Here is a 27,821-nt window from a genome sequence, read left to right on the forward strand (position 1 = left end):
CCAAGACCGTCGCCCCGCTGAATGCATTGATCTGCAGTGCAGCCAAACCCTATTACCTATATTTATCGGGCCGATAGCGATCGGTGGACTGGAAAGTATTTTGCTCCTTTCAAAACCCGAACATCACGAAGCAATGCTTTCCACGTGACCACTTGCAGACATTCTGCGTCACTTACGATCGAGATTAGCAGACGACCGTTAGTACGTTAGCCCAGTTGACCGTAGATATTGCCAGTGAATAAAAATATAAATTCTAGAAGTGGTCAATGGATGTGATTAGAATCAGTTGTCTACCAGATCCGGCGCACCCGTGCGAATGATACCAACTCGCAAACCCTCAGCTCGTTAAAATCACTTTAAGAACCTAATCAACACAGCGACAACTTCACCCGATGTGTTCTGCATCATTGTGCGGATCTTCTTTTTTTAATCGATTTAATTTTTAGGCAAACGGCATACACTGGTGATAAATGCCGTCCCACAGCACCGAGAGATGAACATATAGCGTGAAGAAACATAACGTAGCAATTATTAGGCGATTACAGCTCAAAGTTGCTAGAATACAAAAGAAAAAAAAATAACGTAGCAATGAATGACACAACCAAAACAATGAGAGGTACCGATCAAAAGAAACACAATGGGTTGGCATTTCCAAGCCGCTTAAACTGAGGACCACGAACACCTAGATGCTGTTCGATGGAGCGCAGCATACTTTCCCAATTATTATCAATTCTCATTCTCATTCTCAATTATAGTAAAAGTACAGTAGTTACAGTTTTTAATTAGCTTTAACATTTCTTTCATTTTTAATCAATTCGTTCATATTTAAAATGGATATTATTTAATATTTCAATTTGCTGTAAGTTCGTGTATAGATTAGTTTCACATTTATTATTCGTGTCAGGCTAACAAATAACTTAAATAACTTTATTATTGTTGTATAGGTGTATATCTGCACAATGTTATTTAACTGTTTGCCCCAACAGGCCTGTTCTCGATAGGGGAATACTTTAACATATATTGCATTTGCTATTTGCTTATTATCGTTGAGTTTTTTAATTTTTTTTCGTGTTTCACTTTACTTTTATTTTAAGTATAAACCCAGTGGAACGGTGGAGTAGAAGCTATTGTAAATTAAAACCCTATGTTTAGGTAGCATATGAACAAAATTAACAAAAAACGGTGAAAGGTATCGGCCGTTACTAGGTTTAAGACTTATTTCCGTTCACAAATATCTTTAATAATACTTCGATTATTCGTTATTCGTTTTTATCGCCGGTTGTCAGAGTTGATGATGAAAATTATGAAGGAAGCGCTAAAGATTGGCCAACAAATATCCGTTCAATAGTTGGGCAATGATGTGGGTCATGCTAGGTGGCGGCTAACCTCCCGCAGATCACATCACACACAAAAACCTTCCTGAATCGCACCCGAACGGACCCATTCCCTTTCCCGGGACACAGGAAACATCATATCTCGACCGGAGCGCAAGGTGAAGACAATCCAGAAACCAATAAATAAAACATATATGGGTCATCCAGAGAAGATGAAATAACGATTGGACCACGCGCGCTCCGCATTCGCCCAGGAGATAATCGCAGAGTTCCGTTCGGTGCGAAAAGGAAGCGAAACACAATCGAATTTGCATAATTATATAAGCTCACCGTGGGCATAATCTGATCAACGGAAATGTAGTGCCTTTTTTGGAAGAGAACGGCTCTACCATTTCGCCGACCGACTTTGTGTTCTCTTCGTTCGCCACTTCTTCAGTAATATGCGGTTATCCGTGGAGCCATCAGGAAAGGAAAACATTTTCTGCCCCCCTGTTCGCCGGAATCGGCAATCTAAAATCCCTTAGTGTAATTTCATCTGAAGCTAGCCACCTCCTAAAAGTGTTCCCTTCACCAAAACTGTGAGAAAGCTCACCTCATCCATACTTCTGGGACATAACAATTAAAAATTATGATGCTGCACATTTGAGGAGTTTTACGTTATGTTTTTACAGCTTATGCGCAAATTTAACAACCATAAAGAATCATATTTGACCACTTAAAAAAGGTAACAGAAATATACTAACAACTCAACAAAGAAAAAAATAACAACTTATCTGCAACAGAGTCACGTCCTTCGTCCGACTGTCAGAGGCTCCGCCAGCAATTTTAGCCCTCCTGTTGGTACGCATTTACACGTTGAACCGCGTCTCTGAACCATCAGCCAGCATCAGCGTGACCGTCCGATTGTTAATCCATATCAGTTTAGCCAAGCGCATCGGATTGAGGCGCGCAATGTCCGGTATCGGGGCTGTCGAATAACCCTTGATGCACCGCGTCTGTGACTGACCGAGACCGAACATGCCGGCACTGGTTTGCCAGAAGGATAGGCGATTTTCCGTACACGAGTAGCTCACCAGAAATTTACCGTCGGGGCTGAACGCTAGCGCTGTTACAGGTTTCGTATGCGCAGGAATCATCTGACACTTATTCTGGCGAAGCTCGTAGATGGCCAAATGTCCGTTGTTGGCGCCAACTGTGGGTCGGGCGGAGACACCAAGAGCATGAAACACAAATCGAGCATTCAAAATTGATAGCAATTGCGATCTGTCCATTAATAAGACAACAACAACAAAACCAACAGCAGTTTTGGCAGAGAAATGTGTTGGCTCAAAAGCGCCAAGAAACTGACAATATTTTGTAACTTAAAAATACGAATCATGTTTCTAACGAAATACTTTCTGACGAAATAGTATCCATTTTGTGCTCAAATGGCACCATCTACTTACCGGCAATCCGGCGTGATGCGCTGCAGTGTGAGACCTGATTGAATTTGCACATTAGAGGACTAACCTCAGCAAGACCCTTGGTTTTAAGGTCACCCGAATCAACACAGTGTAAGGTAATATCCATCACCTGTATGAAGCAAGTTGAAAAAAGTTTTTTTAAAACTACATTAATGTTTTGTTTTTTTGCTACAAAAAACATTTCATGAATTTGTTTTTTTATCATTCATTACATACATTATATAGGTATCAATCCAACACAGCTACGTACCTCAACGAGTAGATTTGCAATCTCCGTTTGCATCTTGTCGATAAGCATTTCGACACACTGCAGAATCTCCCGCTTGGCCCGATGGAGCACCGATTGCGTGATGGGGACGCTTATCGCCTGCGCATTTTGTTGCAGCGTGTTATAGCGTGCCACTTCGCGGGCCATTGTCGTGATGAAAGCAGCCGGTCTGGCCGTCGCTATAAGCCTCAGTGCATGGCGCGCCGTTCTGCATGCGTCCGCCTGCGGTGTTAGAGGCAGCTTGTAGTTTAGGCTCGGAATCAGCCGGTTTGAGTCGCAGCACATCTCAAGCAATCCAAGCAGCACCTTGCTCACATCAATGTACGGCTCCCAAACGGTAAATCCGCGGCCAATCAAATCAATAGCTGCACGCCGCAACGGGGTGTATGCCGGCAGCTTCGGGGTGGCTGGCGCTAGCAAAAGATGCGTAAGGGCCATCGATGTCGAGCGAGCCAGATTATTGTTGCCAATGCCAAAACCTTCGACGACAGAACTTTTGCGTCGATTGTCATTGCTACGTTTTCCGTCCGAGGAGGATATATCCTGTCCGAACTCGGCGCCGATTACACCGAGCAAAACGACAGCCGTTGTCTGCTTACGTTTCAGCTCCGCCAAGCTCGATGGTTTGCGGACCACCTCTTCTTCTTCTTCCGATTCTTCTTCGTGCTCTATTGGCTGGCCGGTTGGGCTGGAGGTTGGAGAGCCTGCATTTGATTGGCCTGGCGCAGCAGCTTGCTGTACAATCGGTTCGGTGTGCGTATACATCGGCAGATACTGAGCCCAACTTTCCACCAACTGTTTACGACCCTTCTTACCCATCCGACCCAGCTCACCGAGCAGAAGTTGTTGCGCCGCTTCCCGGATCTCCAGGCAATGGTGCTGCCAGCGACGCGCCATCATCTCCACTTGCGGCCGCTTGAAGTTATTGGCATCGAGTGCGTCAATTTTCTCCGGCAGTAAGAAACAGTGGTGCGTCGACAACAAGCTCCAGCCCTGCTTGATTTGCGCCTGTTGCTGTGTGAACGCCTCTTCCTGTTCTTCCTCGTTGGTCCACGTGGCACGCGTTGACTGGCGATGCAGTTTGCGGGCTCGCTCCTGTTCCGGTATGAACGTGGCCATGTTCATTGACATCAAGGTGTTGGACATGGCGACCATCGCTAGTAGATGGTTCGACGTGAGCGTTGTGCTCAGCTCCCAGTGTAGCCGAGCAGTGAACAGCTTCGTTAGACCTTCCTGACGGAATTGTTCGGCAGTCATTGACGCACTGTGCAGCTCTTCCGCCGTTGAGCTGGTCACTATATTATTCTGCCAGGTTGGCAGCAAAAGTGACATGTAACCACCCTTGGAAAGCACTCCAAACGAAACGGGAATCTATGTATAGACGAGTGCAAAATAAAATGGAAATACAATCCAAATCACCCTACTCATTTAGTCGCCATATCAGATGGCCGCGATCAATAAAAACGCACCATTGGTCTCAGCAGGCCCAATTGCGTTTCGCACACTTTGTCCAAGTGCGGATCGAGTCCCCAGGAGTGTATGAGGGATAGTAATAACTGTGCGACTTCCATCACGTGGGTAGCTTCCATGCGGGGAACTATTTTCTTCGTTATGTCTGCGGTATCTGGCGAAAATTTAAATAAAAATTTTTTCAATCGTACGATCGGTTTGATTTTGATAAACAATGTTGTTGTGGTTTTTAATTTATAACTATCCGTGAAGTACACAAAAAAATCATTTCAATTGCTGATCTGTCGATGATAATCGATTTGGTTTAGACTATGTCCGACTTTGCATGAATTTGTGGAACTGGCCAACAACCAGACGTAACTAGAATGAATGCACCCGATTCAGGCACACGTGTTCTTATCAGCACTGAACCCAGTTCGATGCGTCATTAATACGATGCTGCAATCTGCACAAGCAATAGGCTATTTGCCTACAATAAATCTCTGCGAGTGGCGGAAAATACTGCAACGAGTGGGGCGCACTATATAAATACACTCGTGTCGCGACGGGACAGTTACAGAAAGTATTCCTCTGCCCATCGATCAGTGCAAGCCGAGCGTGACGTTGATTACTGAACATGGCGAGAACATATATCCTTGGAACTTTGTTGGGTGTTGTACTGCTGGCAGTATTTGCTCAGGTGATGGTGTGACGCTGACGCGAAAACATTAGCTTTTGCTAACTGGAGTTTTTACGCAGAGTGCCCCACAATATGCGCCCGGAGAGGAACCCACTTACGACGAGGACGATCAAGCAAGCGATTTGGCGAAAGAAGATAATGATGCATCCGGAAATGAGGAGGACTACGCTGCTAGTGAGAATTGATTTTGCTCTTTCGAACCAAACTAACAAAAACCTGACATAAACTGTTTTCTTCTAAGTTGAAGCAGGCCTTAATCAACCGTTTGGCACGGCAGCGGATCCCGGCCGACGTTTAGGAGATGGACAGCGACTTGAGAACAACCCATTGCATTTGCAATAATCTAAAGCAGCATTACTTATACAAAGAAACATTTTCAACTTATATACTACTAGTATCCATAGTCGCGTTGAGTGATTAATAGGAACAAGCACGATTCGGGCACTACCACCTCACATTCTAAATTATATAAACAATGCTTGACATAACCTTTTAGTAAATGAAGCTTGAAATACGATCTTCTAAACAGTGCTACTTATAGCGCCGAGAGAAGGCTTACAAGTTACTGTTACGAATTGACCGCTGTGTGCGAATTATGCTCTATGGTTAATTACTCCCAAAAGTCAACGGTTTGGTGCATTTCAAGATTTTGATAAATTTTAAACAAGAAACAAATCTTTACTTGTACAAATTTAGGAACATTGTGTAGAACACACTCCGAAGAAAGAAAATTACCTTTGCCTGTTTCGCCAACGTTCTTCACGACACTTTCAAGCTTTGCTTGGACCTTTGTTTGGACATTCTCAGCGCCTTCCTTCATTTTAGCTAAAATGCCTTCATTGAAGGAAAGTGAATAATAAACATTTGAATTAGAAGTACTTTATGTAGCTAGCTTTACTAATTACTTTGGGTCTGTTTCGGGATAATAAAAACGAAAGCTAGTTTTACAAATGTTTGGCAAATGATAAACGGAATACATGACAAGAAGCTTGGGCAGGATTTGGGTGAAGGCTAAGCTAAATTTCAATTAAATAAACAAATCATGCTTCTATTCTAAAGAAGAAATATATAAAAAAAAGCACAACTGTTGGACATTGCCAATATTTGAGAAATTAAAATGTCCAAATGAGTGACACATTCGCAGACAACTGGTAAAATAATTTATCGGTTTTCCTTTGGGAAACTTGTAACGAGGAAGTATAAAGAAAATCTTGTCCGTATTTAACTGAAAACGAGCAGGCAAAGGAAATAATCTAAAGCCACAGAAATCGTAATAAAATATAATGAAACTGCTGAAAGGCTGAAACACTTGGGAATACATTGTAGAGATTGCAAGCAACAAACCGTGTTTATCTTTTTCTTTTAGTATTTTTTCCATGTCGCCAGCCTTGTTCTTAACACGTCCAAAGAAATCTGTGTTATTGCGTGCAAATGGATGTTCGTGTTAAGTATTTTTAGATAAAATTCATTGTTTTTCATAGCGTGAAAATAAACAAAGAAAAGAAACAGGTCAGATTTTCTATCGATATTTGCTGTTGGTAACATTATTCACAGTTCCAACTGCCAAATGACACCCTAATGCACAATATGTTTATCACACTTAATCACATAAATAAAGTTAAATCAAACGACGCTCATTTACCTGAAATTTTTTTCCCAGCATCCGACGAATGGCTATCAGTTCCTGCTGGAATTAACAACCCTTCGGCCTGTTAATAAAATACCATGAGGGCATTGTTGAATAACTATGTCATTAGTCAAATTTGGCGTCACTATCTGCTTACCTCTAGCGTATTAGGACTCATGGCAGCATATTCTTCTGCATGTAGCTCAAATATTAAACCCTCGATATCGAAAAACAATATATGACTTTCGGCATCTGAGGTTGGAAAAAGCGTACATCAGACACCACCGGGAAATTTTTTTTAACGAAACTCTTAACATACCCTTCGGATTGGTCCGCAATCCTTGAATAATAAGAGGGCTACTGCGATTCTTCATCAGAAAATCTCCGTGCTGATTGTTGTGCGCGTGAAGCTGCTGCAACTGATGTATGCCACGCTGCGTGGCATGCCGAATCGCATTTATGTTGCGATGTCTAAGCCCTCTACAAACGATCAATGTATTATAATCGCACCTCGCTAGCGATCACCAATATGGAAGGAAAAGAGGGTTGACGAATATTACCTAAAAAAGTGAACTGCCGGATTAGCGAGTCCCATTTCTGAAGTGGATCCAGTGCTGCTTCCGGTGTCGCCACTGTTTTCATCACAAGCATTCAACACTTCCTCGGCAAGAATGCCATGCAACACACGGTCCAAATGCCCTGTTTCCATCTGCCACACGTAAACAGTTCCATCCGAGCATCCAACAATCAGGAAATCGTCTAACGGACGCCACTTAATAGAAACTACGGGGAACAGGTGGCGACTCGCTAGCGTAACGCATTTACGCTCTTGTAAGCTGAGCAGAGTAACCGAGTGATCCGATGCAACCGAACAGATGCATTTTAAAATTCTCGGCTAAAATAATGAAAGCAGAACAATTTAGCATAGGGATTGGGGGAAAACTATTGCTGATAGTACGTACGCTGCACGTTGGTGGTGGAACAAGCAACTGGGTTATTTCTCCGGCGTGCACGCAAAATCTGTGAATAAGTGCTCCACTGTAGAGGTCCCAAAGACAAACGGCGAAATCAACACCACCCGATACAAGATGGGATTTATCATAGCGGGAGTTCGCCAGCGATGGACATAGCAGACAATTGACTCTTCCACTGTGACCATTAAGGATTTGGTGCGGCGGCCAATCTGGAATAAACCGAGTGGTGTAATCCCGTTCCTCGTACATAAGTTATACATCTACATCTGTCAAGTACACGAACCACTGTATTTCTGGTGGTTCCCATGCAGCAGGTGCAACATAACGGTTTGCGTTGCCGGCACAATAATGATGCTTCCATCTTCTCGTCCCACTACTAAGCGACTTTGTTGGGGAAGGTAAATGCTAGCCGTCAGTTTAACCAACGGCTCATTATTTCGGTACAGTTGGTCCAAAATGCCAGCTGGTAGCGGATTCATTTTATTCCATGCTTCGAGCAGAGATGTGCAAATCGTGGCCTCCAAAGCTGTAACAAAGTGAAGGGCAACCAGTTGAGAAAGCAATTCTAAAAAGACCCGTGAAATTATGAATTCTTCGTACTTGCGGGGTGTTGCTTCTGGTTTTGAATTTGTTTAATCTGCTCTAACGTAATATCTGGCACGTCCCATATGTTGACGTATCCCTCGGAGTCGCCACGCAGCAAGTACTTTTGGGTTTTTCCTCCACGGTTTGATGTGACCAGTTTCATAGTTGGTGGACAAGAGAGTGGCTTTTCTCCCATCTGCGATAGGATGCAGTACAGAAACGGGGAATCCTTGCCAACCGAAGGGCCGTGAAAATCCTTGTTATCCGGAATACTGTTCGCCGGCAGGCGAAACAAATAGCCCTTTCCTTCGTCTGACCAAAGTATGACACGATCGTTGGAGAGAAAATCGCCTCCCATCCAGCGTTCACCGGATGGTGAAATGACGCTGCACAGCACAGTGAAATCACCTGCATCGTATATCTGCCAGTACTTTGCACAAACGATCAGAACCGTTCGCTGGTTTTGCGAGCAACAGTTCATGGTGATTGCGTTGAGGCAGCGTATCTGCTTCGATTCATTTTCGTAGATTGGTTCCGAATACTTATTCTCGTTGCCAATCAGAGTCCAAACCTTGACCGTGCCGGTGGTTGTGATTGCCAGAACGACGTCGTCCTTGCGCTTCGAAGGTCGCAACACGTGCAACGCGGATATCCAATCAGGGTTCACTTTCGAACTGAGGCAAAACAGTACCTCTAGGCTGAACGGATCCATTACCATGATCTCCGCATAATAACCATTACAAAAGAGCCGAATATCGTCGCAGTTTGCCATGTGGTAGGCCTGGATGTTCGTGTGGACTTGTGGCATTTTAATACTCTCCGTGCATTTACCGTCTACCAAATCCCATGTGCACATTTCCCCATTTTCTGAAGAGCTTACGAGAAAGTTATTATCCTGTACAATCGAGGCTCGGGTCAGGCACAGCACGGGTGCAGTGTGGCCAACCAGAAGACACCGTGGTGTCATCTGCAGCGTGTCGGGGTCCACTTGCCTGCAATAAAAAATATCAAATTGTCAGACGTAGTAATACACTACAGCAAACAATCTGCACTTCATTACCATAAACAAATCTGTCCATCGTAGCAGCCTGTCGCGAGGATTTTCTGATCCCGTGACAAAAACACGCTCGAAACACAGTGTGTTGGTGTATTGGGTCCCCACAGCACCACGGGCACAACAAGGTTAGTATTCAGCATTTTCCTCTCCTTCGCGGGAACTAAGTGGTAAGTAGCCAAAATTTCTTCCACCAAACGCAAGTAACACTATAGAAGTTTCCACAGATTATGCCATTCTCGAGAACATTATTTACAAAATAACTGTCACTGTGCGAGGCTAATTTGGTGGTGTTAGTGTTGTTTTAATTGGGTAAAGCAGTTCTCGGACAAAGATAACTTCTAAATTATGTTCACTCCGTTATCCGGAGAAAATAAACTCCCGCAACTGCGATAGGGATGAATAGGATCTGACTTTACTTAACCAGCTCACGATTTCTTGCGAACTGCACAAGCTACTTGACCGTACTGCTGATAAGAAAATTTTCACTTTGACAGCTGATTCAGGCGTCGAGGCAGTAGCGTCGATGCTGTTAAGGGTCAATACAAAAAAAACGCAAGATATTTTGAAATCGCTTGAACATATTTGTTCATGGTATTATTATTCTCGATATACTTTTTAGTAGCTTATTTTATTCGGTCACAATCGATATTGTTCAACCTATGCCTTTTCTCGCGGCTGCATGTATTACTGCGGAGGATAGTAGCTGCTTCGTGGCGGTGGTATACCCGGCGGATAATACTTGTTGGCGTGTGGATGCGGATACTGTTGCCACGCTTGGGGAGGTTGTGGAGGCATTGCCGGGGGCATAGAACCGTACGGCGGAGGCGGTCCATGGCTCTGTGGTGGGATCGGCGGACCTTGATGCATTCCGTACGGAGGATACGGATAGTGAGACGTATCCGTGGTGATGTGCTTTGGAATCGGATTTGCTTCTATATCAGCAGGTGGTAACGGTGGTAGTGGAGTCTAGGGAAAGAGAATAAAGGCACGTTAATACTGCGAATTCGGCGCACGTTCGTTTAAGCAGGTCCTCACTTTGACTGTATGATTAGCGGCAATGTTGGGTGAGTTTTTATTCCCAATGGGTGAAATATTAGCCCGTTTCATTGGGGGCGATGCCTTGCTGGGTGGAAGCTGTGGAGGGCTATCAGGCGGTGCATTATCCGTTTGTGCTGGCTGATACAGATCTAACACCTGATGGCAAATTTCCTCCAAGATCTCCATCGTTACATCCTGCACGAACATATCCCACCATTTCAGGTGTTCGGGCTGTTTTCCCATCCAATCCACTACGGTGAATTTACTAAGTTTACTTGCCAAATAGATAAGCGCCACGGCAATAATTTCAGGTTCCCACTGGATCGACACGGTAGTGCTAAGTGAGTCGTTCACGAAGTTCCAAGCCATCTGAACCATTTTTTGCAATTTCGCCGCGTCCCCCTTGAGGCATTTGGCATACTTGACCAGAAACGAGTACGGATGTTCGACCTGCAGGTCAAACTTGATAGTCTGTAGTAAGATCCGTTCCAACGTCATTACCTCCTCCTTCGGATCGTCACCGAACGATTGAAATTTTTCATCTGGCAGCAAAACACGAGCGGTCTTGATAATATCTTTGCACTTTTTCGGTGTTTCCTCGACCTTTCCTGCTAAAAACAAACAGCAGCTGGCCGTTACATAGCGTGGAAAAGTACGAAAAGAGTGGAACATGTAGAACCGATGGAAATACACAACTCCCGTTGCCACTGTGTTATGCCCTAAGCTCATCGTTGCACCGGCCTCCATAATGAATCGTGCTCCTTCCTTCCTGTATCGCCTTTCCGTTTCGTACTCAATGCCGTCTTTGCTCGACGGTGTATTCCGTAGATCCTTTTTATCGTAATACCAATTGGGCATTTTGAAAGAGTTTTAACGCTTAGAATGCCCAGCCTTTGCGATAGCAATAATCTTGTGAGGACACTTTTGCCTGCACGGCAACTGAAGTTACTGAACTCTGAACTTTGTAAACAATTGCCAAGCTGACATTTCGTTACAGATTCTGTACCTGCCAGGGGCTAATTTCGCGCATCACTCGCGTCGAATATTTTAAGGCATAATTTGGTAAACCTTGGTGACATATAAAGAAGTTACCGAAAACAGAAGAAAACGTTCAATACAAAAGCAGTTTTTATTTTATATTAAACTCTTATCTCTACAACTTCTGATTTACTTAGACTTTTTTAAATGATCAATTCTCTTATCATGGACGATAAGCCAAATACACAGCGTTAAATTATTAAGAAATATTGGGGAGTTTATTTCGATAATATACAGTAATGAACTTCCAAATAATTGATGTCGACTATTCTTACGTAGTCCGACCGACTAAACACTATTCTCCGTAAATGTGTGCCAAAACCGCAGAAATAGTGTCCTCCCCAACGTCTGCTTGCTGTGGAAGTTCGTCAGTTGTAGCATCCGGCTTTTCTACTGGCGGCAATTGCGGAAGCCTAGGATAGGAAGGAAGAAATACAATTTATCGTAGCCCTTTTTCACCGTCGTCATTAAAACCAAATCAAATACTCACCTTAATACTTGACATTGTTGAAGGGACGCTATGCTATTGGCCTTCTCTGCAAATGGGTGTTTTTTGGAACGCTTTTTGTATGCTTTGCGGTAAAGGCGTTGTCTTTGCAACGTACTGGTCATCTGCCTGATGCCTTCGTCTGATTCTGAATTTATCGATGATGCTGTCGATGACGAAGAAGATTCATAACCAGCACACGTATCCGTTGATTCCACAATATTTGGTGGCTCGATTGAGGTAGCAGCATTCCTGGATGAAACCATTGATGAAGATGGCTGTTCCCGAATAGGCCGTTTTAGTGATTTTGTACGCTTCATTTTTCTGTCAATTGAAGGCCGTTTCTGGATGATGCGTGATGGAACGAGTCTCGTGCGTGTAGCGACTTGTTGGTTATTGATTTGGGTTGGCACATATTCCTTGCTGTCGACAGCCTTGGTCGATGACGATGCAACATTCTGTTCGATAGTAACATTAGGTACGGATTCGACGGTTGCATTCGTTATGCTTTCTTCCGGTACTCCGATTGTTTCCGTAAGGCAAACAGTTTCAAATGTGCTGGGCCTAATATTTTCTTTTAGTTCGTCCTGATTCATAACGTACTCCTGTGGTGCGGCATCGTAAGGTACTTCGATCTGATGCGAAAAGGGCAATTATTATTGATTGGGCAATTGATCAGCATTCATAATGTGTAGAAATTACCGTAACCAACTCCGACTGAACTGGTGCATCATTAAAATCTACTATTCCCTCATCCACCATCACAATTACCGAATTGTTCTCTGGGTCAGCATTCGACGGTGCATCCGCAGACGGTGCAACATATTGCACGGATTCGCATGGGATGATAGATAGTAACGATTTGCACATGTCCACCAAAAACGTAACTTTCTCAACTGTTTCGTAACTTTTTTGAAATCCATGATCCATGTAGGTTCTCGAAAATTCGTTAACTGGTATAGGTAAGAGTCCTAGTTATACTCGTTATCCAGAAACATACAAGCAAGGATCGCAACTTACGTATACTAGTCACCTCCAAAAACTCTTTAACAATCGTCATAAGCCGGCCAATCGAAGTCATGTGGGACAGCACAATGGGTGGTACAGTTTTTGGAAGATACCGATTTTTCGCCCAAAACTGTTCTCCCACATCAGCCATGTTCGAGTCGTACAGATAGGCTGCGGAAACAAAAAGGACGACACAATCATAATAAAATGTTGTTGCCTACCGCCACAGTGGCTTACTTACTGAGTACCATACGAGCTACAGTTTGTTGCAACTTATCTTCCATCACGTTCCAAAGTCACATTCAATTCTGAGAGAAAAAGGCGATTTTTGATTTGGAAAACATCCAAACAAAACACAGTTTGCTGAGTTGTTTACGCACTGTCAATTTGTCCTTTTTTATAAAGCGTTTGCATGGAATGAATTGGAATGGAATGAATCAACACAAGAAAAGTGCCATCTGTTGAGAAAATGTTTTGCCAAAATTGGGCATTACAATTACAATTTCCTACCCCCGCAAAGACTGTCAACTGTCAAACGGATAATTTCACCGCTGGAGGCGCTGCACTACCATTTCCGATTTCTTTTACTTTGTGTATGGTGTCCGAGTAAGGTGAGTTTCTGAGCGTGCTTTGAAAAATTGCAATTTTCTTTATTTGCGTTCATCAAAATAAGTGGAGGAAATTGGGAAACTGTGGAGAAACACTACGCCATCGTTACTGGGCATTTGTGCGCTATTTCAGTGTAGTATTATTGTTTAAAAATCCTTGTATATTACTTATGTGAAAAGCACATTCGCCGTGTGGTCTAACGCGGATTGAGTCCGCGTGTCCATTTGCAAGAGCTTAGGGTAGAAACAGTTTTGAGAACTTGGATATGACTTGGTTTAGGTAGTTTAGTTCGGGGTGACTGTAAAGAATATTTGTGACGTGTTGGGGATCTTTTATAAGGAAGGTGTTCAGCGAAAATCGGCACATTCGCTGACCGGCGCATCAAGCTATAAAGAGCCAAAGGCATTAATCGTGTCATTAACCGGATTTTTCGGTAAGTGTTGCCGTTTTGTGCGGACTAAAAGCGCCAATGAAACCCTTCTTTATTCAAGTGAAACATGTCAGATATTCGGACGCAATGCCCTTCCGAAAAGTATTCCGACGCACAACCGTGTCGGTTCCATTGCACACAGATTTGTCTCGCATTTTTTTCTTGTACTATGAAGAATACACAATACTTCACGACGTGGTATTCGTCCATGATGACCGTTTGCGGGACATGTATAAACGTTTGATTGTGTAGTGCTTCTGTTGTGTGTGTGGTCATAAAGGAGAACATGCGATAAAACCGATCTGTAGACATTGGGTCTTTTTGGAAGTGGCAGCGATTTTCGAATATCGGCCATGTGCTCTGGTTTAGGAAGGAGTTTCTTCAGCCACCGAGGTTATCATTCGTGTTTACTAATTTAATTTCTATTGCATATACTTTTTGACTTTTAGTGCACTCGGAACAACACAATAAGCGTTCACCATGCCGCAAAACGAGTATATTGAGCGTCATATCAAGCTCCACGGTCGTCGGCTCGACTATGAGGAGCGCAAGCGTAAGCGAGAGGCTCGTGAGCCGAAGAAGCGCGCTGCCATGGCACGCAAGCTGCGCGGCATCAAGGCCAAACTTTTCCAACGTCACCGGCGCAACGAAAAGATTCAGATGAAGAAGAAAATCCAGGCACATGAAGAGAAGAAGGTGAAAAAAACCACCGAGAAGGTTGAGGACGGTGCTATCCCACCCTACCTGATGGATCGTGGCATCCAATCCAGCGCCAAGGTGCTATCAAATATGATCAAACAAAAGCGCAAGGAAAAGGCAGGCAAATGGGACGTTCCCATACCAAAAGTACGCGCCCAATCTGATGCTGAAGTGTTCAAGGTGATACGGAGCGGAAAAACGAAACGCAAAGCTTGGAAGCGAATGGTGACAAAGGTGACATACGTTGGTGAGACATTTACCCGCAAACCGCCCAAGTACGAACGGTTTATCCGTCCGATGGCTCTTCGTTTCAACAAGGCCCACGTAACGCACCCGGAACTGAAAGCCACGTTTCATCTGCCAATTATTGGTGTAAAGAAAAACCCATCGTCACCGATGTACACGAGTCTTGGCGTCATCACGAAGGGCACCGTAATTGAAGTGAACATTTCAGAACTCGGCTTGGTCACCCAATCCGGTCGGGTGGTATGGGGCAAGTACGCCCAAGTCACGAATAATCCAGAAAACGACGGATGCATAAATGCGGTGTTGCTGGTGTAAAGCGGCGCCACTCCAATCGTGGATTATAAGGGAAATGTGGATTTTTTCAGTGTAAAGAGGGGTTTGCCATAAGAAGGCTGAACAGATATCCATTAATTTATGTTTACACATTCTTAACAGAGATAAAGAAAAACCAGAGACAAATTAGCAAATATTAGGTTTCTATTCTCAAAACTATACTAGGAGCAGATATATTTTGATGAACACATGTAAATTGCGCTTTTGAGATTGAGTCCCAAGTCCAAAGCACAGGCGTTCACCAACTGGTGTTCGTCAACAAAAGAAATATTTAACTTCATTATTTACAATCTGCGTTCAGACGGCTCGCGATGCAGATCTTCGTCAAAACCCTCACGGGTAAGACCATCACTCTCGAGGTAGAGCCCTCGGATACGATCGAGAATGTGAAGGCCAAGATCCAGGACAAGGAGGGCATTCCGCCAGATCAGCAGCGTCTGATCTTCGCCGGCAAGCAGTTGGAGGATGGGCGCACTCTGTCTGACTACAATATCCAGAAAGAGTCGACTCTCCATCTGGTGCTTCGTCTGCGCGGTGGCGCCAAGAAGCGCAAGAAGAAGAATTACTCCACTCCGAAAAAGATCAAGCACAAGAGGAAGAAGGTCAAGCTAGCCGTCCTTAAGTACTACAAGGTAAATCACGTTTTCTTCGTAACGATACATCAGGATGAAGAACGAGGCATTTGATTTGTTTTGCATCCTTTACTCTAGGTTGACGAGAACGGAAAGATTCACCGTCTGCGCCGCGAGTGCACCAGCGAATCGTGTGGTGCCGGTGTGTTCATGGCTGCTCACGAAAACCGTCACTATTGCGGCAAGTGTCATCTGACGCTTGTCTATTCGAAGCAGGAGGAGAAGTAAAAGAAAAACCAATATCCCGTGAAAGCGAGCTTGCGATTGGGAAATTCTTACGAGAATAATAATTAATACAGATAACCGTAATCTGTATTTAAAAAAATACGCTGGGACGAGATAATTCATTACATTTCGAAAGAATTGCGAAAAGAGTGGTTGGCTGGTTCTTTTGTGATATAATCAGCGGATTATGGGGTGCTACAGGTAAGACAAAGATTTCAGAGAAATCCTGTTCGTACTGCGAACGTTCTTTATTGATCAACATAATACGAAGAATATTTAAAGGATTTCCTATACAACCGCTGCTGATTCCATTAATTTTTCACTAAACATGTTCTATTTTAACTACTAATGCGGCCTCTTTAACAAAACATCTTACGGACAATGATTACATTTAGATTCTCACTTTTACAGTGTTCGCTTATCTATTGGTATTGTGAATGTTTACGATGGCATACCGGGTTATTCGAATTGTTCCGTTGGCGTGGCCGTCATCATTCTGTTCACCATCTCCTTCTCCTTCGTCTTCCTCCAAATCCTCGTCCAAATCGTCCATCGCAAACATCAGATCATCACTATCATCATCAAAATCGTCGTAATCATCATCTTCGTAGTAATCATCATCTTCACTGCTAAGTTGGTCAATCGCAACTCCGACGCCACCCACTTCGCCACCAGCGTCGCGTTGCTGGCGCGGCCCATCCGGCAGCGCGATCCGTTCAGTGTGGATGTTAATTTCGATCTCCCACCGAAAGTCAAAGACCATCGACCCGACCAGTATGAGGGCCGGCAGTGCGACGCGTATTTTCCACGCGAGGTCGGTAAGGAAGAGAAACGAGCGCCCAAAGTTAGAATCCATCAGCATGTTCCCGCCAGTTTCGTGACGCTATGTAAAATTGTTGGAGTGGCGTTGCAACATTAGAAGAACCGTTTCGAGTCTGTCGATTAAACAGGGGAAAAAAAGGAGAAATATCTTAAAGAGTACATATCGGTACATATCGTAAGACAGAAATAAGCAATAACGAATTCGAACACGATCAACGGATTTAGTGTTGCTTTTAAACACTTTATTGAAGCTTAAAGCACCTTAAGCGTAAGGGAGGGCGCCTTTTCCTCCAGTGAGATGTTAGCATCTTCAATCGATGGAACGCATTATAGCTTAGGATCAACCATTTTCTGCGAACTCAGCACACTCCACTGCTTCCGCGATTAGTGATCGTAGTAGTCCACGTGCTCGCCGGACTTGAATAGGCCATTTTCGAGAATGTGTAAAAATTTGGCCGTTGTTTGCTCGGTCGTTAGTATAGTGGTCGTGTCACGAAGATTTTTAAAGTATTCACGAATACCGGGCGCACTGGAACGGGCCTGTATGTCGACCGTCATCTCCGTGTCGACCGGGCCGGGCGAATAATTAAGCACCTTAACACCTGCGGCAGCTTCCTCTTCGGCCAGCACACGGAAATACATTTCGCGGGCCGCCTTGCCCGCGCAATAGAACGCCATGCTGGCAAACGGCGCTATGCAGGCTTTTGATGTAATGTTCACCACCAGTTTCTGGGGCACGGTACCAAACTTGCCAAGGAAACAGCTGTTTAGGACGGCTACATTGAACACGTTTGTGGCAAAGTACTCCTCCCATTCAGAGCGATCATCTAGCTCGACCGCCTTACGTTCCACGTTGCCTATCGTACCTACGTTGTGGATAACATACGCAAGCCCGAACTGTTCGTGCGGTGTACGGCCCAGCAGCGACTTGTTCAGGATCTCGTCCAGTAACTGCTTCGAAGCGGTCGCAAGGTCAACCGAGCTCGTCACGACCGTAACGTGTGGATTTACTTCTAGTATGGCCGAACGTGTACTTTCAAGCCCGGACGCAGATCTCGCCAGTAGAACAACGACAGAGCCGGCTTTAAATTTGCGTGCCGTCTCAATGGCCAGCTTGGCACCGATACCTCGCGAAGCACCCGTCACGAGGAAGTAGGTTACCTGCTCGAGGTTGACGGCGGTGGTTGTCGTGGAAGCCATTCCTATGAGAGCAGCGCAAGACGCTTCTCTTTTTTACAGAAAGAACAGTACGTTCGGTAAGATATTTGAGCACATAACACAAATGAAAAAAGGGCGACGTAAAGCTATGTAGGAAGGTGCAAACGGTGAATCAAGAAGTAAACGTTAAATATCAGAACACCTTTCAACCCTTACCAATGGTCCGCTGCGTTTCTCGAACTTCTCTTAGCGTGATGTGGAACTCTCGGTGCCGCTTTCTTCGCCTTCGCGCGGTTCTTCGTATTCTTCCTTCTGCAGCTGATCGTGATGCACAAGTCGTACGATCTCTGCCTGCGACAGTGCCTGCACCGGGCGTATGAATCTTAGTAGTTCGCTGTTGTTTACGGGTTCCTCCAGCTCAAGAAGTTCCCCTGCCGATCGCAGCGTTGTAGAATCGCTTAACAATGATCGCATGCACGCCTCACGACGTTCCGACAGCTGCTGCAAAACACTGGAACTGTGCTTCAGACGGTCCAGGCGCTTCTCTACAAACAAACAAAAGTGACCACCAGTCGAATCAATCTAACAAGGGAAGTTCGGCAGCGCTTGCTCGAATATTAGCTTATCAATGTCCCGCGCGCGAAATGGCGAGAGGAAAGGAGGTTAGACGAAAAATGTTTTCTCTATGCCACGATCTACTTGGACGTAACGCACTAACCTAGCACTGCTAAATAGTTATCCGAATCCGGAAGCCGATTATCTTGCGGTTGACGTGGGTTCTGTGAGTGCTTGGGATCGAAATTATCTTCAAACTCGAGCGAATCAAGTGATGCTGAATCTGTAGTAGAAACTGATGTAGAATCTGTCTGTCGCTGAGCTGCTCCGTCGTTTGCGGTAGTGGTGCTGGACAACGAATCACTAATATTATGTTGGCGGTCCTGCTTAACCCATGGGTCGGCAAAACTCATTTTTTCACTAGTATGCCGGAACACTTGCACACAGAACAGGCCGCTTTGACAAACTCCGTTTAGGTTGCTGAAGATGCTGAAGAACAACGTGAAAAGCATTTAATAGTAAAACAATCAGAGACCACGGAGAAAAACGACGTTGTTGTTGGTATTACACAGACTTCAGGTACCTATTGAGCCAACCCTGGCCCTGTCGCGAATTAAAAAAATCAGTTACAGTGTGTATCAAAAGTTTGCATGATTTCAAATAATGATTTCGAACAACGATAAATATAAGTACTTTATTCAATCAAAAATCAATCCACAACACAATTATTAAAAATTTGAAAAATATCAAAAATTAACACGAATCAAATAATTATTATCATCATAGTATTCAACCGTTCAGTAGCTCTTCATTTTGCTTTTAATCATTTTTCTTTTATCACTGGGGGGCTACATCAGGCGTAACGTAATGATTTTGACATTAACGATTAATGCCAAACTGCTGCGGCGCTGTCAAAACGTTTACGGGACGGCCGAGGCGTAAACCCGAGCGTAATTATTTTTTTCATACGCTTTGCTTACAAACAGAGGATAATTTATGTTCTTATTCGCTGGTATAGCAACAAAATCGAAAAACAGAAGAAAAAAATCAGAAATCAATTTATTTCTCTTCTATTTCTATTTTCTTGGACCAACAACACGAACGTAAAAACGTTTGACATTTTGTTTTTAAATTTTTGCTGCCACACGAAGCGTAAATGTTTTGACATTACAAATTAATTTTACGCTAGTTTTCACGCTTCGTGTAGCCCCCTAGTCATGATTATTAATCTCTTTTCTTCAATGAACTGACTGACCGGACGAACTTTGTTCCGCGTCAGAGGCAATAAATAGGCAGATTTTGGATTTTATCAAAAGAAGTGTACAGTCATGACGAAATTCTCGAAGGCACAGAAAGAGCGAGAGCGATCGAAAATTGAAGTTTTTTAAATCATTCATTATTTTGTAGCCGACAATGATGTTTGGGAATACTTTGTTGATAAGTTCATCTTTCGATTAGACAAATTTACACAAATTCTGAGGAAGTGAAATCCATCCACTTGATTCGTCGACAGATACTCGACCATTATCAATAATCATCAATTGCTTAGACATTTTTTCATCAAAAGTATCGCTTGATTATGTATATGTATTATGTGATTCACCTCATGAGCGGGATTTCTGGAATGACACGCATTTAACCTTTTATAATTTTTTAAATTGGTATCATTTGTCGTCGGTGGAATCAACTGACGCTTTTTATATGTGTCATACAAATCGCATACATTTAGGCTTTTCTATCACAATTCCTTCTCTGTTTATCTTATGGCGACTCTGTATGGGAGAGGGGGACGCCACAAAATCGATTGTCAACGATTGAATCGATTAAAAGGTAAAAAATACATCGAGGAAACATCCTTTGTGCATTTGAATTCAATCAACCATAAAAGCCTTGCCGAAGTCCATTTGATTCCGCCTCTAAAAGGTACAATATTTAATAGGGGTGGTGAAACTAGGCCTGGATGACAAGAATTACATGACGTTATGTTACAGTTTCTAGGAACAATTCATTTTCTAAGTTGACCGTCAAGTGGCTAGTTCGAACTAAACAAAACACTTCATGATCATATAATTTCGATTGCATTTCTAATCTAAAATTTTTGATAAAAATGTAATGTTAAAGTTAGAAGTAATTTATCGCTCTTACAAAATAATAACACATATTCAAACAAAACGTTGTCAACTTGTCCACTGTGCCGTCTCCGGAATTTAACGAACCGGAAGTCACATGGTGCTAAATCGAATTTGTGGCAAAATGTTCACGTACATGTGAGATGGGCAAATCCGATCTTTTCTACGCAAACGACGCATAGCACCCAACGTACGATTTGCTGGTAGTTTAGCCGGTTGGGAGAAGTTTAAAATGCACTATACCACGACAATCAATGAACATTATTTCCCGTTGTTTTTCGCCACACAAACGTGCGAAAATGCAATACAGCGTCACAGTAAGTGATAAGCACATTTATGGGCGTTGGCAATCAGATTGTCATATCTGTTGAACAAACGCAGTTATTGATAAGACGATCGAACACCCTTTAGGATCCGCACATAACTAAAGCTAATGTTCGCGTTACCTTTTCGTGCTGTGCTTACATATACTAAGATTTTACACGAACGATGTTGACGGTCCATCCGATCGTCAACATCAAAGATAGTCGCAACGGAGCAAAATTAGCTACTCCCGAGTAGTAGTCCAGCAGTCGATGCTGAGCCATACATTTCAGCAGAAGTAAACGTTAGAAGTGGTTAATGGGCAGCTAGAAACGCAGGGATATTCGCCGTTAGTTTTAATTTGTGCAGACGGTATAAATCGTTTCCGAGTTGAGCCTGAACAACATTGTACGGTACTTCTGTCTATGAAACCAGCGAAAAAAAAATACATTAAAGTCAAAGGTAAGCGTGTGACCTTGATGTAGAACCTGTTCTGGGCACGTTTGTTGTACTATTCCAAGCTGTAACCGTTTATTGGTGCGGCAAGCGGCGAAAAGTTTTGATCGAAGTGCATCTCTCAACGCAGTACACCCTTGTTCAAAAATAGTGGAAATTAAGAAAAATGCATTTCAAATTCCCAACATATCGGCACAGAACATGTGACAGATGATGTGTTTAAACTTGGCACCGGTCCCAAGTACATCGAGTGTGGCAATGGCTATTGGGATTTATTTAGACTTTCAATCGATGACATTAAATGTACCGAATTCGATAAATCTGGATATGGTGTCTGTGAAACTTGTGAATTGTATTTTGGTTCGCATACTGTCTTACAACATGCCTAAATATTCGTAAAATAAGCGCATGTTTGGCTTCAGGCACTATATCTAAAACTTTGTGAAAAACAGTACTTACTAAATATATAGTTTTTGTAATAGTATGAAGATCAAAATGTAGTCATCAATCGTCATCCATTTGACCGGATGTGAATAAGTGCAAATCGCGAACAGCAAATCGTTCATTGTGTGTTTTATATCATCCTTGTTTGATGAACGAGCGCAACATCGTGTGTCACGAAGTGAGATGATCAAATGTTAGTTTTTGCCTCATTATCTCTTAACTTAAGAAAAAGGGTGATAATTATAGTAAAGCTGTTCTCAATACGACTCTGCCTTTTCTAGTGATAAGAAATAAATAATATAGTAAAGCTGTTCGCTCGAGGTATTTCGTTTACTTCTAGTTTGCTTCTAGTTTACGTTTACTTTCTAGTGATAGGAGAAAGTTAAAACAACAAATTTGGAAGTGAATTTTATGGGTCAAAACAATGATCAACATGCCAAAAACTGGCGATATTATATTGACGAATTCATTTTCGGTAGTCTAGGGTGGGCCTGTAAAAAAATGGGCAAACAAAAAAATTTTTAAATCAGTCAAACATTTTCTTAAGAAATCAAGTAATGTTTCTTTTGAAAGCTCATTTTATGCAGAATATGTAAAAAAATATTATTCAGTCCTCCGTCTTAAGGAACGCGAATTACCGAACCTTTCGGTTTACTCCTTTCATCAAATTTTGCACAGTTCTGTTGGTCGCTTTGGTCGCTTGGTAGATAGCCTGCCGACAGCTTTGTATTCTTGCAAATCTCTCCCACTTTTGCCGTATAGTACTCCTGTCCAATAATCTGTTTAAACATTTCTGTTATGACATTCCGTTAACATCTCCATGCACAGATTCCGCGATCGTTTTGTGACCAACATATTTTGCTTGTCGTTACGGTTTGGAGTCACTACTTTCTAGAAGGTAGCCAGACTACCATTTTAGCATACCATTCCTATTTTTGTTGTGTCCTTTATTGGTTATCGTTATTATGTCCTTATTATTCGTTCGTATGAAAACGCTCGCCAGCCATTGTTCGTTGTACAAAAACAACACTATTTATTACATGCTGCCTATCAAACATCTGATGTCATTATTTAAAATCTATAAAAAAAACCAAATGTATTTCTCTCGATCGGGACGATGCATGCATTAGCTCGTCATATAACTCCGATTGCACCTCGTATGCATGCGGTTGTTTCATCAAAACCGGCCAGCAACAACTTATTATCGCCATTCTCGCCAGCACTTCCCAGTTTGCAATCATCCCATCGGTCTTAGCTCGTTCCTTTGGCGAGTTAAGCGAGCAAGCGCTTCGATCTGTGCATTGGAGATCTCTTTCGAACTCGTTTTGTGCATGCTTTGCAGAATCAGCATTGCAAATCTGTTGCCACGGCCAAATGTTGTGAAGACGGACGAGTCCCACCGAACAATCAACAGGTATTATGTAACGGGCTTACCATCTGCCGTTGAGAGTAGTAACATTTAAATCATTCCTATCACATGCCCCATAGATTTCAACCGAAATCAAATGTCCCCAAAGGTGTGCTGTTTGAAAAATAAACGTTCGTTGACGACGTTATCTTCGCCTTGCTGAAACAACCATTGTTCATTTACTTCACAGGATTGATTTTGTGATAATGGGGAACAGTGAAATAACACAAACAACGGAGAATGATGAAGAAAAATTATCTTCACCGGAAGAGTTGGTGCAGTCGACAACGCACTACATGCAACCAGCTACCTTGGGGTTAGTTAGCGAAAAGCAATGGACTTTACTGAAGTCCAAATCGACAAACGAGGAGCTAGCACAGGACGCAGCACAGGACGTTCACGCGAAAGGCACTCGGATGCAAACGATCATGAGCATTTTGGCCAACTTGACCGTACTCTCGTCCGGAATGGGCCTCGGTTATTCCGGAATTACCCTACACACTCTCACTGCTGAGGAAAACCCAATGAGAATGAATCCTAGTCAAGCTTCCTGGTTTGGTAAGTGGTACACTGTACACAGTGAAAAATGCTCAAGCATTGCTACGTACCTTTTACGAGAAATGAAAACTAAATCAATTCCTTTTTTGTAATTTGCTTACATCAGCCTCCATCAGCTCCATTGCGTGTCCCCTCGGTGGAATCGTTTCGGGGTATCTGTTGGATCGAATCGGAAGGAAGAAAACCTTAATGCTCATCAATGTGATCTCGATCGTGTCGTGGACAATGATAGCCGTTTGCAGCAGGACTAATTTCGACCTGATGTACACACAAATCCTAATTGCGCGTGTACTTATCGGTAAGCTACCATCGTGATGGTGCCTATCCTTTCGAATTATGTTTCACTTTTATTTCGTGTTTACTGCAGGAGTTGTGATCGGCCTAGTCAGCGCACCAGCTGCTATCTATTCGGCGGAAATTGCTACGGCGAAACTACGCGGACGACTTACCGTCCTCACCTCGCTGATGATTGCCGTAGGCATTTTGGTTATCTACTCCTTATCATACGTTATACCGCATGATTTCCGACTAGTTGCTGCTTTGGCTGCCTTCATCTGCGTAATCTCGCTGTTGCTACTGTTTGCCCTGCCAGAGTCCCCCGCGTGGCTTGTGTCGAAAGAGCGGAACGAGGAAGCCGAAAGATCGCTGAAGACAATCCGTGGCTACGGGGGCCACCGGCAGCATGTGCCGGAGATCGATCGGGAGATCGAGCGTATGCGGGAAACCGTTTCGGCTCAACGCAGGGCTGGAAAGGAAAGCTTTCTCCAGTTATTAAGGCAACCCCAGGTGTACAAGCCCCTGGGAATTATAATTGGATTTTTTGGATTTCAACAATTTTCCGGAATCTTCGTAATCATTGTCTACGCCGCTAGTGTGTCAACGGAGGCCAGCGTTACGATAGATCCTTTCTTGTGTACCGTGCTGATCGGTATTACGCGTGTTATTGCCACACTACTAGTGGCGTACATTCTCGACACTCTCGGTCGTAAACCTCCATCCATTTTCTCGGGCGTCGGCATGTTAGTTTGCATGTTTGGTTTGGCGGGATGCGTAAATTTCACCCTCACCGATGGCTTGAAATGGATACCAAACGTGTTGATACTTACGTACATTTTCACCAGTACGCTAGGGTTTCTGACGATGCCATTCTCAATGCTAGCCGAGTTGTTTCCTCAGACCGTACGAGGTCCTGCATCCGGCGTAACGGTATTTTTCACCTACCTGATGTCCTTCTTCACGATCAAGCTTTACCCGACGATGGTAGAGGGGATGGGAAGCGTCAACGTGTTTATCTTTTACGGAGTAGTATCATTACTAGGTGTGGTTTACGTCCACTATGTCGTACCGGAAACCAAAGGCAAGTCGTTGCAGGAGATCGAGGATTACTTTCGGGGACAGCCCCATAGCTCATCACATTTGAAATCTTCACAGGGCGAGGAAGAAGAGCTTAGCTGTCTTTCGTCTGTTAAGGCTTAAGCATAGAAGCATCGCAATGGGGCATTATATTCATCACTGACCCAAACGGACGCCAGCATAGGTCAATTGACACCAATCTTTTGCGCGAAAATAACTGCGCTGAGCAGAAGTTTGACAATCTTTTTTCCAGGCGCCCCATAAAAGCGAGCATGACTGAAAGCCGCTGATTAACTTTAATTGAAACGCGTGGCTAGTTGTATGGAATTGCTCCACTTGAGGCTAAAGCAGTTTGTATGCTGGGAACCACTAGAACCGTTGCAGTTGCCATTTTCATCAATATTAATTAAGTCAACTCTGTGATCTTCTCTTCGGCGGTTCTCTGATCCGTAAGGAAAAGAATCATATCTCATGCTATGAATAGTTTAGTAATATTAGAATTTTCAGCGATGTGCCATATTTTCAAAGTATGACAAATGCTGTAGCGAAGCATACTTTACGACGCTTCAAAGGTCTGATAAATGTTACATAAAAATATTCTGTTTGCCATCATTCAGTTTCAGAAGTGCGGAACTGTAAAAGAAAAATTATGCTGAAGATAGCAATAAACACGTCTGTTGCAAATATAATAAAAGTTAAAAACACAAAAACGTATAAAGGTCGTTGTAACACTGACCGATCAGTACTTTTTGAGATAATTGTGTTTGTTTTCGATAAGCTTGTGGTAATTATGCAAATAGCGTTCACAAGGAGCTAATTGTTATGGTATAATTCATGCAATTATCGCGGTAATGGATCAGGTGAGTTGAACCCCCGGCATAGATTTGATACCGGCTTTGAATAGACAGAGACATAACAAGGTACCGGTAATCGGCCGTTGATTAATTTAAAACGCAATGATTAATGCTCAAACTGCATAGAAAGGTGCCGTTCTGTTTGATCCACAGGTTTTTTTTTCTCAAGGCCAAGTTCAAGGCCAGAGCAAACGGGGCACATGCTACACGAACCAATTATTCTGAACTTCGGTATAGTATGGCACGTGTCCACCACTATCTAGTTCACAGCTTCCTGAAGCATATCAACCCACCAGCATGGCGTTGTACGATCACCACCACCACCGCACGGGACTGACGAGCCAACGGCCTCTGATAATGGTCTATGAACCCGTTAAAAAGAAAAAAAACCGACGGGGTTGAAACCATCAACGTCATAACGCCGTAGTAGCGGACGGCATAACGAATCCGTAACGTAACCACTGAACAGACACTGGCCACTACTAACACACGCGTGTGCTCGCTTCGGGCGCGAGCAGCACCTCTGCGTATTTAGTCTACCAGGATGGTGGCCGCAGACCTTAGTATTCGCGAAACGCTAGCAGCAAACGCTGCGCAGGACACCCATTTTCGTAAGTCTTTGCACTGAATTTTGTACGTTTGCACCAGTCGGCGCCGCGTGGCGTACTTGCGTACTTAGTGCCTGCGGTGCTTGTGGAATCAGCATAGTGCTTGGGTGCCGGGTTATCGTTCACGTTTGATGAGGCGAACCGGGCATCGAGTGTACTTGCGAAAAATACTATGCAACGAAATATACTATTGTCGGTTTGACCATCTAGTTATTAATAGAAGTTCGTATCACTGTGTCACAGAAGGTTTTGTGTATTGATGGTCAAGGCAAACGTTTTTTTTATAAATAAGCAACGTGACAACTCGGGCGTCGTTTTCGACTTTCAAAGAAGTGAAGTTGGTGTTTTTGACTTTGAAATTTAAAAAAACAGACGGCTAAAGTGTGAAAGCATAATAGTCCCTATCCTAAGATTACATATCGTATGAAATCATTCATGCCTCTGTAGAAGTCGTGTTCAGCTTTCCTGTACATTTGATGTTTTTATAGATAGATCAGCACTATTGTTCAAAGATTGGACACTATTATGCAAAATAAAAATAAAAAACAACAAAGACAATAGTACGGCTCACGCTTATCGTAGTTTTACAATGATTTCAAATGTGACCTACTGACAATAGAAAATTCAGCGCGTTAGTAACATAACGCGTTCTACATTCTGGGCGAAGAATCATTATCAAGCTTTGCGAACCATCGGAACAGTATGACGTCTGTTCTCGGAGATTAATTCTCAGATTGGGTCCATTTCTGCCGCACCATGGACTTTGTGGGCGCAGGTCACTGATGATGGATTGGAGTACGGTCTTGCGCGGTGTTTAAGAAAACATATGACTTTTTTATATTTGATATATTTTAACGATCCACCAATTGCTGCAAGGCTTTCGTGCTTTGATCAGCTTTATTGGAATGGCCTCGCTTGTGCACTCTGTTCCGGTTAACCACCCAGGAAACTAACTTTGGGCCTCTAAGGTC

General features: G+C 43.4%; 9 protein-coding genes across 11 annotated transcripts; 4 read left to right on the forward strand and 5 right to left on the reverse strand.

Moving 5' to 3' along the window:
• Positions 1-862: 862 nt before the first annotated feature.
• LOC131212113 (WD repeat-containing protein 7) lies at positions 863-9,597 on the reverse strand. The gene is made up of 14 exons (XM_058205859.1): positions 9,461-9,597; positions 8,416-9,392; positions 8,099-8,341; positions 7,804-8,024; positions 7,402-7,736; positions 7,161-7,321; positions 6,999-7,093; positions 6,857-6,923; positions 6,559-6,627; positions 5,950-6,048; positions 4,535-4,689; positions 3,048-4,436; positions 2,780-2,906; positions 863-2,526 (listed from the first exon to the last, which is right to left on the reverse strand). The coding sequence occupies exons 1-14, from the start codon at positions 9,595-9,597 to the stop codon at positions 2,183-2,185; spliced, it is 4,419 nt and encodes a 1,472-aa protein (XP_058061842.1). The 3' UTR covers positions 863-2,182.
• Positions 5,094-5,655, forward strand: LOC131212114 (uncharacterized). The gene is made up of 3 exons (XM_058205860.1): positions 5,094-5,214; positions 5,274-5,388; positions 5,456-5,655. The coding sequence occupies exons 1-3, from the start codon at positions 5,152-5,154 to the stop codon at positions 5,554-5,556; spliced, it is 279 nt and encodes a 92-aa protein (XP_058061843.1). The 5' UTR covers positions 5,094-5,151; the 3' UTR covers positions 5,557-5,655.
• A 475-nt stretch (positions 9,598-10,072) lies between the features above and the next one.
• LOC131210450 (cyclin-K) lies at positions 10,073-11,353 on the reverse strand. Its single transcript, XM_058203702.1, has 2 exons — positions 10,493-11,353; positions 10,073-10,423 (listed from the first exon to the last, which is right to left on the reverse strand). The coding sequence occupies exons 1-2, from the start codon at positions 11,351-11,353 to the stop codon at positions 10,142-10,144; spliced, it is 1,143 nt and encodes a 380-aa protein (XP_058059685.1). The 3' UTR covers positions 10,073-10,141.
• A 396-nt stretch (positions 11,354-11,749) lies between these two features.
• Positions 11,750-13,399, reverse strand: LOC131210846 (uncharacterized). The gene is made up of 5 exons (XM_058204149.1): positions 13,270-13,399; positions 13,041-13,199; positions 12,723-12,973; positions 12,024-12,655; positions 11,750-11,946 (listed from the first exon to the last, which is right to left on the reverse strand). Exons 1-5 carry the CDS (start codon positions 13,310-13,312, stop codon positions 11,829-11,831), a joined length of 1,203 nt encoding a protein of 400 aa, XP_058060132.1. The 5' UTR covers positions 13,313-13,399; the 3' UTR covers positions 11,750-11,828.
• Positions 13,400-13,596: 197 nt separating this feature from the next.
• On the forward strand, positions 13,597-16,304 carry LOC131209906 (ubiquitin-ribosomal protein eS31 fusion protein). The gene is made up of 3 exons (XM_058203063.1): positions 13,597-13,639; positions 15,647-15,977; positions 16,056-16,304. The coding sequence occupies exons 2-3, from the start codon at positions 15,657-15,659 to the stop codon at positions 16,203-16,205; spliced, it is 471 nt and encodes a 156-aa protein (XP_058059046.1). The 5' UTR covers positions 13,597-13,639; positions 15,647-15,656; the 3' UTR covers positions 16,206-16,304.
• Positions 13,622-15,654, forward strand: LOC131209905 (ribosome biogenesis protein NSA2 homolog). 2 transcript variants are annotated; one of them, XM_058203061.1, is made up of 2 exons: positions 13,622-13,639; positions 14,517-15,654. In XM_058203061.1, exon 2 carries the CDS (start codon positions 14,548-14,550, stop codon positions 15,325-15,327), a length of 780 nt encoding a protein of 259 aa, XP_058059044.1. In that variant the 5' UTR covers positions 13,622-13,639; positions 14,517-14,547; the 3' UTR covers positions 15,328-15,654. The 2 variants fall into 2 exon arrangements, with proteins under 2 accessions (XP_058059044.1, XP_058059045.1); XM_058203062.1 differs by lacking the exon at positions 13,622-13,639 and adding an exon at positions 13,730-14,070.
• Positions 16,305-16,426: 122 nt separating the features above from the next.
• LOC131209907 (uncharacterized) lies at positions 16,427-17,398 on the reverse strand. The gene is made up of 2 exons (XM_058203064.1): positions 17,286-17,398; positions 16,427-17,137 (listed from the first exon to the last, which is right to left on the reverse strand). The coding sequence occupies exon 2, from the start codon at positions 17,062-17,064 to the stop codon at positions 16,621-16,623; it is 444 nt and encodes a 147-aa protein (XP_058059047.1). The 5' UTR covers positions 17,065-17,137; positions 17,286-17,398; the 3' UTR covers positions 16,427-16,620.
• LOC131209904 (sepiapterin reductase-like) lies at positions 17,287-19,221 on the reverse strand. Of its 2 annotated transcripts, none has more exons than XM_058203058.1 (3): positions 18,901-19,221; positions 18,399-18,727; positions 17,287-18,252 (listed from the first exon to the last, which is right to left on the reverse strand). In XM_058203058.1, exon 3 carries the CDS (start codon positions 18,222-18,224, stop codon positions 17,409-17,411), a length of 816 nt encoding a protein of 271 aa, XP_058059041.1. In that variant the 5' UTR covers positions 18,225-18,252; positions 18,399-18,727; positions 18,901-19,221; the 3' UTR covers positions 17,287-17,408. The 2 variants fall into 2 exon arrangements, with proteins under 2 accessions (XP_058059041.1, XP_058059042.1); XM_058203059.1 differs by having other exon boundaries at positions 17,287-18,328.
• Positions 19,222-23,673: 4,452 nt separating this feature from the next.
• Positions 23,674-26,064, forward strand: LOC131208267 (facilitated trehalose transporter Tret1-2 homolog). Its single transcript, XM_058200927.1, has 3 exons — positions 23,674-24,035; positions 24,142-24,333; positions 24,403-26,064. Exons 1-3 carry the CDS (start codon positions 23,684-23,686, stop codon positions 25,509-25,511), a joined length of 1,653 nt encoding a protein of 550 aa, XP_058056910.1. The 5' UTR covers positions 23,674-23,683; the 3' UTR covers positions 25,512-26,064.
• Positions 26,065-27,821: the final 1,757 nt, after the last annotated feature.

The sequence above is a fragment of the Anopheles bellator genome, chromosome 2 (assembly GCF_943735745.2).
Source record: "Anopheles bellator chromosome 2, idAnoBellAS_SP24_06.2, whole genome shotgun sequence".
In the NCBI taxonomy this organism is placed as follows: Eukaryota; Metazoa; Arthropoda; class Insecta; order Diptera; family Culicidae; genus Anopheles; species Anopheles bellator.